Here is a 21,202-nt window from a genome sequence, read left to right as displayed (position 1 = left end):
GGGAGGGCCGCTCGCTCGTCCCCCCTTTCCTGGCCGGCTGGGTAGCGTGCTCGGACAAGGGTCTGATGTGGACCTGGGGGGACCCCCACGCCGATTTTTTTCGGCGTTGGGGTTCCCCTTTAAGTCCATACCAGGTGGCGGGGCCAGCGATGTCTCCTTCGCGGGCCCGCCTACCTGGATACGTGCTCGAAATGAGCGGACTTTCCTCCGCGTGTGTGGGCGAGTCCGTTCATTTCAAAAGTAGGGCGGATAGTACGACGGCCTTAGTACGCCGTATTAGTCCACTGAAAAAGTGCCGTGTGTGGGCAAGTAGCCCGTTCGGAAAGTCTGACGGACAGTCTGGCGGGAAGTCCACCAGACTAAGTCCGTCGGATAGACGGCTATGTGTGTACGCGGCATGACTCGACTTGAGTGCCAGATAGAGCAGAGTAGGAAAGTGAGGGCGAGTCACAACCTCAACAAGACAGTCATCATGCAAGAGTAAAAAGCAACCACCCTATTCCATCACATGTTTGGAGATGTTATCTCCTATCCCACTTCCCACGGCTCAGCTGTCTGGGCCTTTTTTAGTACATGTGCAGCCGATCGCACTGTTGCTATTTGCAAACTTGTTTCAAGCACATCAAGCGTGGCAAAAGCACGAACCATTTGGGCACCAAATCCTTGACAAGGCATTTAACCTTCCACCAGTCAGCCCGTTGGCAAGAGCACCTAAAAGCCACACAAAAGGGGCACAAATCTGTCCCTCCTCCTTACTCACCTCAGCCTGTCCCTGCTATAACTCATGATCTCTTAGCAGCCTCCACTGACAGGGATGATGGTATAGCACAGGGTGTCCCAGGTCCTTGCAGCACATCTGCCAGCACATGCCCAGTGTCTAAATGCAAGCTTGTCAAAGCTGCTGACTCTACAACTTCTGCCTTTCCACCTAGTGAATTCTGCCCCCTTCTGGGAATTTGTAGAATGTGCTGTACCACAATGGAAGGTTTCCAGTCACTATTTATTTTCACGTAAGGCTATTCCAGCTCTCTGCCATCACATGGAAGGCAATGTTGTGGCATCATTGGGCAAGGCAGTCAGCCACAAAAGTCCACATTACTGCTGACACCTAGTCCATCAAGCATAGGCAGGAACGATACATTTAGTTCACAGCACACTGGGTAGCTCTGCTTGCAACTCGGAAAGATGCAGGACGGGGCTAAGTGCTGCAGTTTATTGTGCCCCCACGTCTCCATACAGCTGGTGATGATGGGATATTTCTCAACTCTACCCCCTCCTCCTCCTCCATGCCCTCCTCTGTTGAACTGTCCTATGAACCTCAAGTACCCTCTAACCGTTCAAAGGGCTATTCAATGAGTCAGACTAAAAGGTGCCCTGCAGTGCTTCAGCTGGTGTGTCTAAGGGACAGGAACAACACCAGAGCAGAGATTCTTGCAGCTCTGCAGGAACAGGCCCAGAAGTGGTTCATGCCACACCATCTGGAGCCAGGAATGGTGGTGTGTGATAATGGCACAAACCTCCTGTCCGCCCTTAGACAGGGAGAGCTGGCACATATCCTCAATTTGCTTGTGCAGCATTTCCTAAATAGGTACCCAAGGATGGAGGATCTACTAAAGCAGGCTAGAAGAGTCTGTAGCCATTTCAGGCGATCATACGCGGCCAGTACTCGGTTGGCTAAAATTCAGCAGGAATTCCACCTGCCCGTAAACCGCATGATTTGTGACATGCCCACCAGGTGGAACTCGACTTTGGCACATGCAGCCACTGCAGCACATGCATCAGAGGGCTGTCAACAAGTACCTGTGTGAGTATGCTCACACAGGCTCAGGTTTTTTCTTTCCCACGCCAATAGCTGCTCATAAAGGTGAGCCATGACAATGCATGCATCAGTGACACAATCCCTGTTGTGTTCCTGCTGGAGCAGACCCTGTGTGGCATTATGAACAGGGCACTCGAGGCAGAGGAGTGGGATAAAGAGGAGTACTCCCTTTCCTCTCAAGGCCCACTTTATGCAGACACCATTGCTCCTATGCCACAGAACACATAAGAGGAGAGAGAGGAGGAGGATTCTGGCAGTTTCAAAGGCAATGAAGCAGAGGAAGACATATGTCAAACAGTAAGAGATGGTTTTCCATCCCCAGAACCCTTAGGAGTAGAGTACCTCTATAGAGTTAAGGTGTGAATGTGCCACTGACACCCAAAGATGAATTTTTTCCGCACTTGTTTGACAGGTGTATATCATTGCAATTTTTAACAGCAGGACAAATTCTTGCTTTTATCAAGAGTACCTCTATAGGGTTACAGTGTGCAGATGCCACCAACACCCAAAGACCAATTTTTCCACACCCGTTACTTCTATCCAAAGTCTGTGGTGGAGACACCATAATTTATCCAAAAAATCTCAAATTTTGTTCCCAGTGCACTGCATTGGGGCCTCATCATTCAGACTGGCTCCCCAAGCCGTTTCTTACAAAATAAAGAAAGCTTGCAGGGAATATGTAATTTTTTGGGCTTTATAAATGCAAATATTGCTGCAGCAGCACCTATACACAGTACAGATGTGCCACTTTACAGGGGGACTAAGGAGACACCCCCCAGGCACAATATTGAAAGGAATTTTTTATTTTTATACTTTCAATTTAAGCATCAATGCTCATTTTGTTTTTTACAAACTTTTTTTTCATTGATACATGTCCCCCAGGATAGTACCCGGACCCCCATAACCATTTCGTTTTTTACAAACTTTTTTTCATTGATACATGTCCCCCAGGGTAGCACCTGGACCCCCAAGTATGGCCAATTACTTGCATATAAGCCTTCAAAATGGGCACTTTGGATTTTTCACGTTCGGGTCCCATAGACTTCAATGGGATTTGTTATTCAGTTCCAAACTTTCGCAATGCTCTAAAGTTCTGGTGTGAACAGAACAGGGGGTCCCATCCCTAATAAGAATCCGTAAAACAATACAGAACACAGCTACTTGTGATTATCCATATCAACAGCTTCCCTCACAGTAAAGCCAGGTGAACAGCTGGATGGATCCAAGGCCCAATGATGAAGTGTCAGGCCGCGTACACACGCAGGGACTGTTCGCCCAACTTTGTCCGTCAAACAGTTTCGGCAAACAGTCCGCTCAAAATTAGCATGGACGGACATGGCCACACACGACGTACGAACAGTTTGCTGAAACCGTGCGCGATGACGTGAACGGCACGTACGACGGGACGAAAAATACGACGTCCTATACACTGCATTATAACTTTCGGCGTGTAAATCCTTTCTGAGCATGCGCGGAACTTAGTTTGTCGAACAAGCCTACACACGAGGGAACTGTTCGCTGAAACAAGGTTTCAGCGGACAGTTTTTCGGAAATTCCGAAAAACCTTGTTCAGCGGACTGTTCGCTGAAACTGTCCGCTGAAAGCCCACACACGAGCGGACTGTTTGCCGAAACACTGTTCAGCGGACAAAGTTGGGCGAACAGTCCCCGCGTGTGTACGCGGCCTCACAGCCTTGGAACCAGGGGACTCTGATAGCAATGAGGAAGGATCTTATGGAGAAGCTAATAGGCTTCTACCCAGCTGTCAATTCTGACAAGGGAGAAATTCTTAGGAGGCTGCAGATCACATGTCCAGCTACCACTGCCTAATTAGATGTGGCCTCCCTAAGCTGCTGAGGGATGGATCATAGACATTCATCTTCCCTGGGTGTGTCAAGGAACCCATGGAGTTGTGGGAAAAGGAGTTAAAGCGGTCTGCTCCTGCATCTGAGCTTGGGGACTAGAGTTCACAGGTTTTTTTTCATTAAAAACTCAGAGAAGGTTGCTGGTTGTTTGCTCTTATCAGTATAATTCTATATAACACTCTTCATTTTGGTGGGGTAAACAGAGAAGGGTTTACAGTTTGGAGGGCAATAATGTCCAAAGAGGAGGTGTGCAGGGGGGCTGAGGTGCAAAGATGGACAGAGACATGTGGCGTTAAGCACAGATGAGGGGGTGTAGGGGATGGTTTGGAGTGCAGAGGTTAGCAGATGGATTTAGAATGCACAGGTGTACTGAGAGGAGGTGGATCAAGATGCAGAGAGGCAGGTAAATGCCCCTGTTACATGGTTGGTAAGTTTAAGGCTCCATTTACATCATGCTAGTGTGACAGAGCATGCACATTCCCATGCATTCCATCCCACTCTTACCACAATGTGGTCCCACATTACTGCCCTACTAAGATTAGCCAAAGGCACACTTTCTCTCTTACCCCCTCCCTCTCCTTTTCTCTCTCACCCCCTCCCACTCTCACCCTCTCTCTCTTGTATCCTCCCTTTCTCTCACCCCCTTTCTCTTTCTGTCACCCCCAATCCCCCTCTCTCTTACCCCCTCTCTCTCTGACACACCCTTCCTCTTTCTCTCTCTAACCCCCCCTCTCTCTCTCTCCCCATTCCTCTTTCACCTCTCTCACACACACACTCCTCTCTCTCACCCTTTCTCTCTCACCCCCTCTTCTCTATCTCTCAACCCCATCCCCCCTCTCTCTCACCCCTCCTCACCCCCCTCTCTCTCACCCCCTCTCTCTCACCTCCTCTTTCTCTCACCTCTCTCTTTCTCTCTCTCTCGCACACACACACAAACACACATTCCTCTCTCTCTCTCTCTCTCTCACCCTTCCTCTCTCCCTCACTCCCTCTCTCTCTCACCTTTCCTCTTTCTCTACCCCCCCCCTCTCTCTCTCTCTCTCTCATCCCCCCTCCCTCTGATCACCACTCTCTCTCTCTTTCACCCCCCATTTTATTTAGTTTGTGTAAATATTTAATTTGCTTTAACAATAATTGTTTGCATTTTCATTTTAATTATTTCCATAAATAGGCCCACCAAAATCCTCAGCACCTAGCCTGTGATGTGTCCTATGAAACAGCTTAACAAAGCTGTTTTGTTTAGGCTCCTTACTGTGTAAGCTGAAGGAACAAGGGTGTGCAGTAGACAATCCAGACCATGGCCCTACATTTCATGAGCAAAATGTAAATGAAAAAAGAAATGTTCAATACATCTGCAATACATACAATTTCTGCCATGTTTAATCCCTTTAAAAATGCTACATGTGCAGAAAAATGCTAGAAATCTAGTAAGCGCCTAACTTGTGTGAGCTGAAACTCTGCCTTTGTTGGGCTTAAAGCCAGACAGTGTTAACAGCCAGTACTCCTCTTTGGACTACATTACACCCCCCCTTATGTTATGGAGATGAGGATAGGGGAAAATATTTTGTAGTCCAGTAGAAGCAAATTTGGCAGGGCTGACAACACTGCTTGAGATTTAAAGTGGTTGTAAATTTAGTTACACCACTTGTACTACAAGTAAGCTTATAATAAGGTACTGTAGGTACTGTAAATATCTCCTAAACCTGCACCGTTTAAGAGATATTTACCATTGTCCAGGAGATCCCTGGACAATGCATACTAGCTCATTATATCTTTGTCTTACAGGGTTTATTTTCTTTTGTTTTTCTTTTCTTCGGGTTTACAACCACTTTCTTTGCAGCATAGGCACTGTCTCAACTCAATAGGAAATTAAGGAGCACACGGCACTGTGTCAACTCAATAGAAAATTAAGGAGCACACTGGATTTCAGCCAGATTTTTCTATACTTGTTGCATTTTGAAAAGGATAAAACACCAGGAAATGTTCATGCATTGCTGATATACACTAAATATGTTTTATTTTTTCCCCAGACATACACTCCAAGGTGCCTACAGGCACCATCTGGCTGTGAACAGACAATCCAGATGCCAAAACTTTCTTAGGAAATGTTGTTGCACAAACAATCTCACGGGATGGATGTTTATGGAGAAGGGAGCACTAGTTTCTCTCAAAGGGGAAAAAAAGTTATTGGTTGACCAGATCCATACAAACTCATTGATTTGTCCCACAAGTTCTTGACCAGGAGATGCTAGGAGATGTCATGGCCTACAGATGGCTGGGACGAATGTTCTAAATTCTAGACATCTTTACTCTGTAAAAGTATTTTTGGATTATGGTATTCTGACCCCAATGGTGAAAGTTTATTTTTTTTACAGACAAAATGGAGTGGGTCTTTGCTCTATGACATCCCGTGTTGCTGGAATAATTGCTCCACTCATAAATCTTTTGGACCAGTATCATCCAGCTATTCCAATGGCTGTTTATGGCAGTGGCCCCATCATTGGAGGCCTTTCCTGTTTCTTTCTACCAGAGACACGGAATAGAGACCTCCAGGACCATACACATGATGCCAATGGGGTCCCAAGGTACAAATACAATACTAGTATTATTTTTACATTATTTATACATCTTTGTGTTTAAACATGATTACCAATGTGTTCTAGTGATTAAAAAAAAACATTGTTTCTGTATATCATTACAAGGACTGCATTTTTCTACTCTTTCTCTTCCTAAAATCTAACCGTTTGCTGTAAGTCAAATACTACTTTCAGGCAAGTGTTGCAACAACCTAATGTACAGACGATCGGATTTTCCGTCGGAAAAATCATGGATGTTTTTTTCCAACGGAATTCCGCTCAAGCTTGGCTTGCATACACGGTCACACAAAAGTTCTCTGAACTTTCGGACGTCAAGAACGTGGTGACGTACAACACTATGAGAAGCCGAAAAAATTAAGTTCGTGCTTCAGAGCATGCGTCAAATTGTTTCTGAGCATGCATAAGAATTTTGCGCGGCGGAATTGGTATAAATGATCGGAATTTACGATCTGAATTTTTTCCAACCGAAAAATTGAGAACCTGCTCTCAATGTTTTGCTGGCGGGAATTCCGCCAGCAAAAGTCTGATGGAGCATACACAAGGTCGGAATTTCCGATCAAAAGCTCACATTAGACTTTTGCCGGGGGAATTTCCATTTTGGAGTAAAAAATGATGCGGCTGGAAATGTGTCTGGTGGTTTCTGGCAAAGTAGAGCAGCAGAGAATAACTGAACTAGCTGACGTTAAAAGCTGGATTGGCCACCATGCACAGCTGCACCAGATTTTGTATTCACTAGTTTTAGTAAATCAACCCCTATATCTTTTTTCTGCTATTTGGGATTTATTATTAATATCTACATCTAATTTACTATTTAGATAATTAGAAATCAGTTCTACAAATAAGAATCACCATTTTAACCTAATAATTTCAAATAATTTATATTCTCTTATTTTTTACTCATATTTTTCCAGAGGAATTCCTATACTTTTTAGTACAATCAATTTATTTTATGCAATCTTATTTAATATTTATTAAATCTTATTGAAAAATGACTTTGTAGATGAATTCTTTATGTCAGCAGTCTATCCTATCTCAGTTACTGATGATGGACAAACATGGAAATACTTAATTCAAACTGTTGGTTGCTTTGGAATTTATTCTAAAGATCCATCACACTTTAGCCTAAAGCAGGGCCTTATCTAAGTCTCTTTTACAGGGATCCAATTTTTTATGCTGAGTACAAAAAATGTATACAATCTGAATTACCTATATGCACTGACCATACATGTGTGCTAGGGTTTTCCCTCTTTTGATCAGGATATTATTTGAATGTTCTAAAACTTATCTTAAAAACGGTATAATAATTTTTTGTTATATATAATTTAGAACAGGGGTTTTTTTTTCTGCATATATACAGTAGCTCTTGTGGAGCTACAAATGTAAAAGATCTAATTCTTATCCTTTCACTATTTTTGATAATCAATGTCCTTTAGTAGGACTGTTTTGACATGCCTTGCTTTTCCCACCTTGAAAATACCTGTTCAGCCTTTGGGATAACTAGAATTCACTGCTTGCCGTTTTATCATGCGTATCCAGATGGCTATGAATGAGTGCATCTATGATGTTCCTCACCCTTCAATGTATAATATAATGCTTATACAATTATTTTTGGCCTTTGTCTTCTAGGAAAATGTGTCAGTATTTTTAAAATATTGCCAAATTGTTATGAATGTGTGCCAATCACTTATTTTATCTTTCTCATTTTCTTTCCCTTTCAAATCTCAAAATATATTTTCTGGTTTTATTTTGTACTTTCTCATATGCGATCGCTAAACATTTCTTCAGATACCCTCTCTCCAAAAATATGTCTTGAATTCATTGTTAAATAATTTAATCTTGATCGCAAAGTTTGCCCTATGAGTATCCCTCTCCTTAGGTTTCATTCATAAATTTCATGATTTCATTCATTTCAATTAAATTCATAATTCAACAATTCATAATTTGAATGGTGACTATACCCAATGATGCAGACTGATGTCAGTTTCCTGTAAATTACTGTAATTATTCTTCTCTTTTTCATCTTTCTGTATAGTCAAATCCAAGAAATTGATAGTCTCTTGATGGATTTCACTTGTAACAAATATACCTATATCAGTTGCATTGATTTAGGCCAACATTTATTAAACTTTTCCATGGATTCATTCCATAAGAAGAATACATCATCTATGAATTTGAACCATAATAGTATATGGGGTGTATATTCTTTAGTACCCTTCCTCCAGCCCAAAAATTAATCGGCAAAGGTGGAAGCACAGCCAGTCCCCATTACTGTGGCGTTCCATTGTTTTAATTGATTTTTTTCATTAAAATTTGTGAATTAAGAATCTGTTAAGACGGATGGGGGAAGTGGCCTGAGATGGAAGGCAATGTGAGTGGGTGTTTCCAGCAGGTCTACGCTGTGCCAATACTCCCACCATGATAGGTTGTAGCCAGCGTAGCTCCACGCTTATCTTTACCCCTTTGTGATGTTTTTTGCTCTACCTGATCCTAGCTAATTGTCCGGACAGCAGCTGTACTATACCGGGAGCACTCGGAGCACATCAGTGTATAGGTGTATTGGTAAATCGCAGAGAGGGGAGGAGGTACTCCAAAGCAGAGAGAGATAAGCAGAGCAGAGCGGAAGGGGATGTAGCGATTCTTTCCTGCATACCTTGGTGATACACTGACAGTGCTTTGAACCTACTGGATCTGCCGACCTTGGATCCAGGAACTTTAAAAATTGTACATTACATATTGAAGCGGAGGTCCATCCTAAAGTGGACCTTCCGCTCATTGGAATCCTCCCCCCTCCGGCGCCACAATTGGCACCTTTCAGGGGGGAGGGGGGTGCAGGTACCTGTACAGTACAGGTATCTGCACCCACTTCCGGCGTAGATTCTGCAGAAGGTACGCCCCTTTCCGCAGAATCTACACCCCTTTCCGAAAGTCCCCCGCTGCCTGCTGGGATCCCAGAGATAGCGGGGACTATCCTTATTGCGCAGCGCGACTCGAGCATGCGCAGTAGGGAACCGGGAAATGAAGCCGAAAGGCTCCACTTCCTGATTCCCATACCCAAGATGGCGGCGGAAGCACCCGAGAGACGATCGAGAGATCAGCTTCGGGTGCCGACATCGCGGGCGCGCTGGGCGTGTAAGTGTCACTATTTTAAAAGTCAGCAGCTGCAGTATTTGTAGCTGCTGGCTTTTAAAAAAAAAAAAACGTGGACTCCCGGCGGACTCCCGCTTTAATGTACATTAATGCAGCCTGATTGAACAATAAACCAGCGCTACTAAGGAATCCAGAAAATTTGAATTATAGTACCATAGCATCACATTGCATTGAATAATTAACAACATTCTGAAAATACCGATACGGACATATTGAAATTCAAGGGTATTTAGCAACTCAGAAGTATTCCATAACAGTATCAATTTCAATTTTTAGAAGTACTCCATGACAGTATCGTTTTCAGAAGTACTCAATCACAGTAGTTCATTGCATAGCAATATTCTCAATGGATCGTTTTTACCTGCAGGCTCATTGGACTGTGGGGAGGAACCTGGGGCTTGGGCTCAGAAGTGAGGTTCCATATGCCTGCGTTTGTATACCAGGCTGAGGTAAATCTTAAACCAGGAGGTCAGAAAGAAACTCTCTGTGAATTAATTGAAGGTTTTCTCAGGTTAAGAGACAACCCCTGGTTAACCCCCAGTGAAGACTTACCTGTATATCACCTGTATAAGTATACAGGTGATATACAGGTAAAAGCCTGCTGGTAATGCAAACTACCTACCTAGCTTGTTCTCCTGAAGGCTCTGCTGTTGCTCTGGTGAATATTGAGCACTGAATTGGTACTGACATTGACCATGTTATGCAATGAATACTGGACACTGAAACTTTATCGTCAATGAGTGTGGGACTGAATGCTGAATGTGGAATACTGAACACTGAATGCTGAACACTGAATCTTAGTAAACATACCGAATGTTTTTTTTTTATCAGGCCAAGAGACAACTCTTGGTGGATCCACAGTAAAGATATATACAGGTGTATTGCCAGCAAGCTTTTAAACTGCTTGAATTGCTTGAACTGCTGAATTCTCTGCTGAATTTGGAATGATTTGCAGAAATCTGAGTATTGAAATGGTATTAATATTAAATATCCTGTGATGTACTGAATACTAGTTATGGAAATAATACTATCAACAAGCGTGGTGCTGAGGGTTGAATATTAAATATTGAACACTGAAAGGATGCTGCTATGGACTATTGCATATTATACTAAATACTGAATAGATAATATTTCCATGCTGAGTACTAAATACTGCGTATAGAATGGACATTGGTTTTGAATAAATGTACGAAGCACAGAATTATGAATAATGAGTATTGAAAGTTGAATACTAAACACAAAATTGATACTTCTGATTACTGTGCTGAGTATTAAAGTGGAAGTAAACCCATGGATTTAAACAGTTAAAAAAAAAAGGCATGCCGGGAATGCTAACTGCACATTGGCTGTGCTCTCAGCCAAACTATCAAACCATCCAATGGCTGGTGTCATAACGAATCACATGTGCAGCACCATAGCAGTTGAAGATTAAACAGAGGCAAAGATGGCAGCTTCCTTGGCTGAAAACGATAGGGGAGTTTACTTCCACTTTAAATACGGAAAATGGACATTGTTACTAAACGCTGAGCAAAAGTATCAAATAGGGAATTCTGAACACCCTATGGACAACATTATTGAATACTGTGCAAGGTATAGACCTTCTGGGATAGAGTACTGAATATTGAAACACTGAATGGATATTGTTAAGAATATTGTACAGAGCCCTGATTACAGTCTGGTGTACTGAGTACTGCATTCCAAACACTGAAAGGATATTAAATACAGTATAGAGCACGGAGGGAAAGAATTAATAAGCAAGGACTTTGTTTCTTGATAATGAGGGGGAGGGATTATAGGGAGGAGGGGGGAGAGGAATGAAGGGAGAGGTGGGAAGAGGAGGAGAGAGTATTAACTGAAAAATGTCAAGCAAAAGAGGGAAGAGGGAAGAAGGGAAGGAAGGAAAGATAACATATCTTAGGGAAAGCGCACTTCATGGAAATGTTGAAACGATAAACAAAATACAAATGTCAGATATCCTTAAAAAAGCTGTTGTGGAAGATATGACGAAGCTGACGCCTGAAGCACACAGTATTTCCTGGCAGGGATCTAGGGATGAAAAAGACTAGGTCTCAAAGGAGAACACACAGGAAGATCTTAATAAATGACAGACATTGAGGGTTTTCTGAGGTTTCCCGGGGTCTGGAGGGAAGATGTGTAACCAACATGGTATCGGGCATTGAATTTAATGGAGAATACACTGAAAACCAAGATCAAGAAAATATGGAGGAATCAGGCCAACAGAGTACAGGCGGGAATAAAACTGCTGGAAGTTTAAATCAGTATGGCAGTAATACTGGTAAAACCATAATAAAAGGACCTACTCTGAGTGACGTTTTTTTCACTGCTATTCAGGTATGTAATAGTTCTTTACTATCTCTAACAAGTCAAATTCACGACCTAAAAAAGGATGGTTATAAGATAAGAAAATCAAAAAATCTGTGAATGTACCACAGAATTGGAGAACAGGGTTAGTATAACAGAGGATGCCCTGCCTTCCATAAAAAAGGATATCCAACAAACCAAAGTACAAATAATGGATCGAGCACAGAGATTGGACAATTTGAAAAATAGGCAAAGATGTAATAATGTACGTATTTTTGGCTTCCTGAGCATGAATAGGGCCAAGCAATGATCATTTTTTTTGAAAATTGCATAATGGATATGCTTAGCACAGAGGGTTTTTCAAGACTTTTTACAATTGAATTCCTAGTCAATTATTCTCTCCCTCAAGTAATCCCAGGACAATTATTATTAAAATGTTAAATTACAGAGATAGGGATTTAATCCTTTCCAAAGCATGTCATACGAGGTAATATTGAGTACAAAGGAAAAAACATCTCCTTCTACCTGGATTTTTCGATGGAAGTACAGAAGAAACTAGCAAAATTTACAGAAATTATTATTTGGGGGATGTGTTTTTTTTTGGGCCGTATGCTCTTTGTCTCTCTCTCCCCTCTTGCTATTCTGTCAGGATCACTAATATCATACACTATGTAAATTTAAAGAAATGGGAAATATTTGTTCTGATATAAGGTGCATTGGATATCATGTAGGGGTCACTGGGTACTTAGTGGATTACCAGTTGGTGATATGAAATAATGAGTGGAAAATTTAAGGTGTTGTCATGGAAGGGGGTTGGGTGATAGGGGTAGAATACAGGCAGTTTTTGAAGCAATTGAGTTTTATAAACCAGAAATAATATTTTTGCAAGAGACCCACTTTGAATGAGAGGATACAACGCTTTTTGAAAGATCAAGATTCACGTATCAAACTCATGCAGTATACTCTACCTATTCTCGAGGCGTTAGCATCCTGATTTCCCATCCGGTACAGTTTTCATGCAGAGAGAGAGTTTTAAAGATCCTGAAGGTCGTTATATTGTGCTTCGGTGCTCACAAAATGCTAAAAACTTTTTGTTGGTGAATGTCTATGTTCCTCCTCCATACAATGACGAAAGTGCTGAAAAATGTGCTTAGGAAAATGGTACAGTGGCCGAATTTACCAACCCTAGTAATGGGAGATTTTAATACCATAATGAGGAGGATAGAAATAGCACCACAAACAATAAACAAAGAACAAATAGAACTAGATTTGGTGGCCATACACAAGAAATGGGGTTAACCAATATGTGGAGAATTAGATACCCACTAAAGAGAGAATACTCTTGTTGTTCGAGTACATATGGATCGCTGTCAAGAATAGACTTGGCTTTGGGGAATGATAACTTTCTTCCATGGCTAGAGTCAATTCAATATGGCCTTAGGAGGCTCTCTGATCATTCCCCACTTATACTGACCATATAGACTGAGGGACAGTTATCTTCTCCACCGTGGAAAATTAATTCACAGTGGCTATTAATAATGACAGAGAAGGACACAATAGAACTACAGCTAATAGAATAAAAAATTAAATAAAAAAAACTTCTTCATTAGTAGTTTGGGACACTATGAAGGTATGTGTGGGGTAATGACTAAAGAAATATCTAAAATTAAGAGTTAATCTAGAAGTCCGGAAGAGGAGGTAATGCAAAGGGTGACTCAAACAGAGCAAGACTTTATCATGGACCCCATAGAAGAAAAGCGCCTAGCTTGGCAGGAAGCTCAAAAAATGTATAAAATGTTATCTTTAACCAAAGCAGAAAATAGCAGATTTTTTTCAAAACCAAAAACACTATGAGATGGGGGACGTGTGTTAGCTGCGATAGCTCGGGCTCAAGAGGGCCCAATAACTATCGCAGCAGCCAAAGATACAGAAGGGGTAGTGAAATACAGGTAGTATTCAGAATATATTTGTTGACTTCTGCACCTTACTTTATGAATCAAGGGTGGAGAAGTCAATGAATTAAGTAAAACAATTCTTGGACAAATTGGAAAATTAGGAGAAAGGCAGTTTCTCGATAGCCCCATATCCCTGGAAGAGTTAAAACAAGCAGTTGCACAAACTCACAATAATAAAGCACCAGGGATGGACGGACTAGCAATGAAAATCTATAAAAAATTTGGTAAGATTTTGTTGGCAGAATTATTAGAAGTACTATATGACGCTTTTCGGAAACAAAGACTCCCAGAGGAAATGATAATTATAGTAATTCCAAAACAGGGTAAGGACCCATTGCTGCCTGAGTCTTATCGCCCTATTGCTCTCCTCACCTCAGATATTAAGATATTGGCCCGGATTCTTGCAAATAGATTATCATGCTATATTAAAGTGGTTGTAAACCCTTAAGCCGCGTACACACGGGCGGACTGTATGGCCTACTTAGTCCGTCATACAATCCGACGGACAGTCCGTCCTACTTTCGAATGAACGGACTTGACCACACACGGATGCACAAACAGTCCGTCGAAAGCTTGCGCGATGACGTGTACAGCACGTACGACGGGACTAGAAATAGGAAGTCCAATACACAGCAATACAACCTTTCGCCGTGTAAATCCTTTCTGAGCATGCGCCATTCTTAGTCCGTCGAACTAGCCTACTGACGAGCGGATTGTCCGCTGAAACCAAAGTATGACGGACAGTATTTAGAAAAATCCGAAATACTTAGTACGCCAGACTGCACGCTGAAAAAGTCCGCTGAAGCCCACACACGAGCAGACTGTCCGCTGAAATGTGTTTCGACGGACTAAGTAGGCCATACAGTCCACCCGTGTGTACGCGGCCTTACAAACCACTTTGACCTACAGGTAAGCCTAGATTAAGGCTTACCTGTAGGTCCAAGCAATATCTCCTAAACCTATATGGTTTAGGAGATATTTGCCCGAAAACGGGCACCGCTGTCTACGGCGCATGCGCCGTAGACAACGGTGCGCAGGCGCACTGAGCGCGGCATTTCCAAGAATGGAGCTGCCGCGCGTGTCGACTCCCGTGCGCATGCGTGGGAGTGACGTCATCGCGGCTTCGCCGAATGACAGCGGCGGAGCTGGGAGACCCCACCAACAAGATGGATGCGGCGGACTACAGGGGACAGCGGCGACTTCGCTGGCTCCTGTGTCAGGTAAGTGACACATAATGGGCTACTATGCGATGCATAGTAGTCCATTATGCTTTGCCTTTGCAGGGAATGAAAGAGGAAGTAAACTCATCAGGGTTTACCTCCTCTTTAACATTTTGATTCATGAGGACCAAACAGGTTTTATCCCAACAAGAGCAGTATCAACAAATATTCCTAGACTTTTTTTAAATATGCAGCTCCCCATGCAAAATACGGGAACTAGAGCAATATTGTGCCTGGATGCCCAAAGGCTTTTGATATGGGGGAGTGGGAATATCTATGGGCCACATTGGAGGCTTTTGGTATAGGTCCAGGATTTTTAAAATGGGTAAAAATGTTATATAGAGAACCAAAAGCAAGGGTAAGAATTAATAATACATTATGAAGGTCATTCAATTTTCTAGAGGGACAAGGCAGGTTTGCCCCCTGTCCCCACTACTGTTTGCAATAGCAGTGGAACCTCTTGCCCTTGCTATTAGACAGTCAGCGGAAATAGTCGAGTTCTGGCGACCAGGAAGAAAGGATAAAGTGGCCCTTTATGGAGATGACGCTCCTATTTCCCTGGGGGATACCTCAAAGTCATTAGCGGAACTTATGAGCCTCATCTCCATATTTTGCAGAATCTCGGGCTTCCAGATTAATTGGGATAAGTCTGCACTACTACTACCATTAGATGAGTTAAAAATTCCTTTATTAAACCACGTGTCCCAAATTCAAATGAAGCATACAGTGAGATACTTGGGGATAGATATATATCAGAATGTAAAAGATTATATTGAACTGAACCTTAAACCCTTATTAGCGAAATTTAAGGACAAATGGCGAAGCTGGTGTAAATTACTACTGACAGCGATAGGTAGAGCAAATCTAGTTAGAATAATTTGGACCCCACAATTACTTTATGTGTTTAATAATTAACCCCTTTGGATCACAGTATTCTGGTTTAGAAATATAGAATCTCTTTTTAGAGAACTTATTTGGAAGAAAAAACAACCACACACAAAGTTAACAACATTAATGTTAAATATTAAGAGACTATTTCAGGCTCGTAAGCTTATAGCGCAAAACTGGACATCATCATGTCCACCTACAGTAGCAGAATGAAAGATACAAATAAGGGAAACCATTATTAAGGAAAAATATATTTTTTTTACACAGAAGATGTCCAGGAGATTTTGAAAAGATATGGAGAAGATGGTCTGACACTTTAGATGTAGAATTAGATGGAAGAGTGGGGAGAGAGGGGGAGAGGGGAGTATGGGTGCCAAGGGTTTTTGTTTTGTTTTGTTCCCCCCCCCCCTCTCATTACATGCCAGGGTGGTATGTTGGGTGTATGTTGTTTGTTATTCTTGTTGTTTTTTGTATGAAAAAGTAATAATAAAGAATGAAGTGATTTAACCACTTGCTTACTGAGCACTTAAACCCCCCTCCTGCCCAGACCAATTTTCAGCTTTCATCGCTCTCACTCTTTGAATGACAATTACGCAGTCATGTAACACTGTACCCAAATTACATTTTTATAATTTTTTCCCCACAAATAGAGCTTTGTTTTGATGAAATTTGATCACCTCTGGGTTTTTTATTTTTTGTTAAAAAAATTAATAAAAGACAGAAAATTTTGAAAACAAAATGGTTTTATATTTTGTTATAAAATTTAGCAAACAGGTAATTTTTCTCTTTCATTGATGTACGCTGATGAGGCTGCACTGATGGGCACTAATATGCGGCACTGATAAGGCGGTACTGATAGGGGCACTGGTGGGCACTGATGAGGCGGCACTGGTGGGCACTGAGAGGTGGCACTGATGGCCGTCACTGAAGGGCATTGATAGGTGTCACGGATGGGTGGCACTGATGGGCACTGATGAGTGGCAGTAATGAGCACTGGTAGGTGACACTGATGGGTGGCACTGGTGGGCACCAATTGATGGCACTGTGGGCATTGGCAGGTGGCACTGGCCGGCGGTGCTGGATGACACAGATGAGGCGCCTATGCCTCGTCCTCTTCGGGACGAATGTCTCTTCAACAGAAGCCTGTGATTTGCTTTTTTCCTCCTCATGCTGTCAGCGTGAGGAGAAAAAAAAAAAAAGAAAAGATTACCGAGCTTCTGTTTACATCATGTGATCAGCTGTCATTGGCTGACAGCTGACCAAGTGGTAAGGGGCCCCGATCTGTGATCACCCAAGTCTTATTGACTTGGTGATCACAGAGCGTGCCGCGTGTGACCCACAGGATGGCGCACGGGGAGCAGGGAAATGGGAGGATGTCTATTGATGGCCTCCCAGCAATGTAGGTCCATGCTGTAGCTGTCATTCAGCTATAGTGCGGACGGAAGAGGTTTAAAAAAAAACTGTTACTTCCGATATTTCATCTTTTTGTTACAGAGATTCAAAATCCACAGACTGGTAATCATTTCTTGTGATGTCAGTGGCACAAGTTTTACCTTATCAATGCACTTCTTTTTCAGTGATAGTTTCGGAAATAAATTTACATTGTTCACCCATTCAAAAAAAATAAAAAATCAATATCTACAGTTTCTAGAAATAATAGATTCATATGGTCAAAATAATAGTTTTATGGTCATTTCTAAAGTTCTGGTCTCATATCATAAGATGACAAATTATATTGCATCAATTTTCCCATATTTGAAGCTGAGTTGTCTTTTTTTTTCAGAAACGAGAGCAAAACAGGACAACATTCGATCAATGGACATCTTGAACTGAGCACAGAGCAGGAGCAGAAAAGTACACGTTTCTAAGCTGCACCAAAAACGAATGATGCAGTGCAATCTTTAAGAACGCTAAAAAACTGACTCATTTGCATCTTTGTATTACTGTTTTTTTGTTTGTCATGTGCTTCCATTCCCTTCAAATACCCATGAACAGATTCAAGAAAGGACATTCATTTTTATGGCCAATGCACATCAACACACGCTAAAGATGTGAATTAGCACCAATCAAAACAATGACAAACTTATGTTTGAGAGTATGTGCAATAAATAATATGAAAACCATGTTGATCTTTATTGTCACCTCTAAAATAACGTACCTCTTTTCACCTGAAACACCATCCTGCTTAACTTGGAAGTGATCTTTTATGGAAATTGATTGGCAGAAAGCTTATGATAGTATCATATATAAATAATTTTGTATCTCTAAATTACATTTGCTTCAACATGCTGTGTTCTCTGAAACAGTGAGATTGGATATTCAGTGCCATACTCCTAAAATGTTTGTTTTTTCATACACTTAAAGCGGGAGTCCACCGGGACTCCGCGTTTTTTTTTAAAAGCCAGCAGCTACAAATACTGCAGCTGCTGACTTTTAAAATAGTGACACTTACCTGTCCAGCGCGCCCGCGATGTCGGCACCCGAAGCCGATCTCTAGGTCGCCTGTCGGGTCCTGCCGCCGCCATCTTGGGTATGGGAATCAGGAATCGCGCTCCGCAATAAGGACGCTCCCCGCTGCCTCTGGGATCTGTGTGTTTCCCAGCAGGCAGCGGGGCACTTGCGGGAAGGGGCGGGCACTTGTGGAAAGGGGCGTAAGTTACGCCCCTTTCCGCAGAGAGATATCCCGGAAGTAGGTGCAGTTACCTGGATTATCCAGGTAACTGCACCCCCCTCCCCCCTGAAAGGTGCCGATTGTGGCACCGGAGGGGGGGAGGGTTCCGATGAGCGGAAGGTCCACTTTAGGGTGGACCTCCGCTTTAAAGTGGTTCTAAACGGTAAAGGTTTTTTTTTTTTACCTTAAAGTATAACTATAGGCACAACTTTTTTTTTTTTTTCATTTTGGATGGAGTTAAGGGAGGATTATAACCCCTGTCAGATTTGTTTTAGCCATCTGTGTCCCGTTGGGAAATTTCACTTAATTTCCCGTTTCATAGCCAAAACAGAAAGTAAGATGAAATTGCGCAAATTAAAGGAATTCCTTGGGGACTCCTGGGTCACCAGAACTAGTATCTACATTGGAAGATTTCCTCTCTATTATGTTTCTGGGGATTTTCTTTACTCTCACTTTCAAAGACAATGGTAGACGGGACAAATAGATAGGGTGACTCTCCCTAAAGAGGGTAAGACGGTAATAAAAACTGACAGGTGTTCTAATTCCCCTGCACTCTATAAAAAACAAAGAATGAAAAAATAGTTGTCTTTAGTTATACTTAACCACTTCCCAACAGGTGCACGCCCATGTACGTGGGCAGAATGGCATGGACAGGCAAATGGGCGTACAGGTAAAATTTGCCGCCGTGCCATTGCGTGCACGTCGCCGGCGGCATGCTCGCACGCCGGTCAGGACCTCTGTGAGTCCGATCGTGGGACCCAATCGCTGCAGGGATACCTGTGATCGTCTCACGGGGAGGAAGAAAGGGGAGATGCTAAAGTAAACAAGCATCTACCTGTTCTACCTAGCAACAGTGACACTGATCTCTGCTCCCTGTGATTGGAGCAGAGATCAGTGATGTGTAAAACACAGCCACGGCCCCCACAGTTAGCATCATTCCCCTAGGACACACTTAACCCCTACACTGCCACCTAGTGGTTAACCCCTTCACTGCCAGTGTCATTTACACAGGAATTAGTGCATTTGTATGGCACTGATAAATGGCAATGGTCCCAAAAATTTGTCAAAAATGTGTCAATTATGTCCAATGTGTCTGCCATAATGTCGCAGTCACAAAAAAAATCACTGATCACCGCCATTACTATTACAAATAAAAATTATTACTAAAAATGCCATAAAACTATCCCCTATTTTGTAAACGCTATCACTTTTGCGCAAACCAATCAATAATTGCTTATTGCAATTTTTTTTAACCAAAAATATGTAGAAGAATATGTATCGGCTTAAACTGAGGGAAAAAAAAAATTTTATACATTTTTGGGGGATATTTATTATAGCAAAAAGTTAAAAATAATGTTTTTTTTCTAAATTGTCGCTCTTTTTTGTTTATAGCGCAAAAGATAAAAACTGCAGAGGTGATCAAATACCACCAAAAGAAAGCTGTATTTGTGGGAAAAAAAAGCACCACCATTTTGTTTGGAAGCCACGTCGCAGGACCACACAATTGTCAGTTAAAGCGACGTAGTGCCGGATCGCAAAAAGTGGTCTGGTCTTTGGCCAGCAAAATGGTCTGGGGCTTATGTGGTTAATGCATCCCCTGATACTTACCTGAGCCCGATCTCAATCCAGTAATCTTATACCACATACACATGATCGTAATTTCCGACGGGAAATGTTCGATGTGAGCCTGTTGTCGGAAAGTCCGACCGTGTGTATGCTCCATCGAACATTTGCTGTCGGAATTTCCGCACACAAATGTTTGAGAGCAGGTTCTCAGGTTTTCCGACAACTTCACTTTGTTGTTGGAAATTCCAATCATGTACACAAGTCCGATGCACAAAAGTTCACCCATGCTCTGAATCAAGCAGAAGGAGCTGCACTGGTTATTGAACTTCATTTTTCTCGGCTCATCATACGTCTTGTACGTCACTGCGTTCTTGACGTTTGAAATTTCCGACAACATTTTTGCGACGGTGTGTATGCAAGACAAGTTTGAGCCAACATCCTTTGGAAAAAATCCACGGTTTTGTTGTCAGAAAATCCGACTGTGTGTACGTGGCATTAGGCTCAGAGATAGGTGCTGCTGTTAATCACAGCCAGTGAGGAGGGAGCAGGGACGAGCCACACTCTGTGTGTCAACGAACACACAGAGCGCAGCTTGGGAGAAAACCCACACAAGTGCCCCATAGCAAGTGAGAGGAGAAGATCGAGGCTGCTTTGTGCAAAACCATTGTACAGAGTAGGTAAGTATGATCTTTGTTATTTAAAAAAAAAAATGGTTTACAATCACTTTAATAAACACTATGTGGATATCCATGTAACTTTTTAGGTGTCATTACAAGATCGTGTGGCTCAATCACTGCTCCATAAGGTATAGGTAAACCCAAAGCTAAAAGCTCACACATGTTTGTCAGAGCATGTCCCGTTATAGGATGGCAAGGCTCTGTCCCTGTCTTTCAGTTGTTCTTGTCACTCTGTGCTTTGTCCATCTGTCACATGCTTTCCCAGTGAAGACTATATGCCTCTGTGCTGAATTCCATTGAACAGTCATGGGCTGCTATTGCCATTATCATAAAAGTCCCCTGACAAATGCCCTGCAGCCATCACTAGACTGCGTGTAAACTGGAAGTGGCTGCAAAGAGGTTGTGGGAGATCAGATGCAGCAAATGATGAAAAAAGGTCCAAATAAGTATTTTATTACATTCTAACATTCACAATA

At 42.3% G+C, this 21,202-nt stretch overlaps 1 protein-coding gene across 2 annotated transcripts in view; it reads left to right on the top strand.

Annotated features, from left to right (window-relative positions):
• The window catches only part of LOC143996255 (solute carrier family 22 member 13-like), a 55,363-nt gene extending 37,428 nt beyond the window's left edge, over positions 1-17,935 (top strand). Inside the window, exons 9-10 of one of the 2 annotated variants that reach the window (XM_077491220.1) lie at positions 6,059-6,268; positions 17,596-17,935. In XM_077491220.1, coding sequence (XP_077347346.1) covers positions 6,059-6,268; positions 17,596-17,680 — 295 coding nt within the window. In that variant the 3' untranslated portion in view covers positions 17,681-17,935. The other variant, XM_077491221.1, reaches the window with a different exon arrangement.
• The last annotated feature ends 3,267 nt before the right edge of the window (positions 17,936-21,202 follow it).

The sequence above is a fragment of the Lithobates pipiens genome, unplaced genomic scaffold (assembly GCF_037356315.1).
Source record: "Lithobates pipiens isolate NorthernLeopardFrog02 unplaced genomic scaffold, aLitPip1_a1.2 Scaffold_19, whole genome shotgun sequence".
In the NCBI taxonomy this organism is placed as follows: Eukaryota; Metazoa; Chordata; class Amphibia; order Anura; family Ranidae; genus Lithobates; species Lithobates pipiens.
This window is presented reverse-complemented; position numbering and strand designations above follow the sequence as displayed.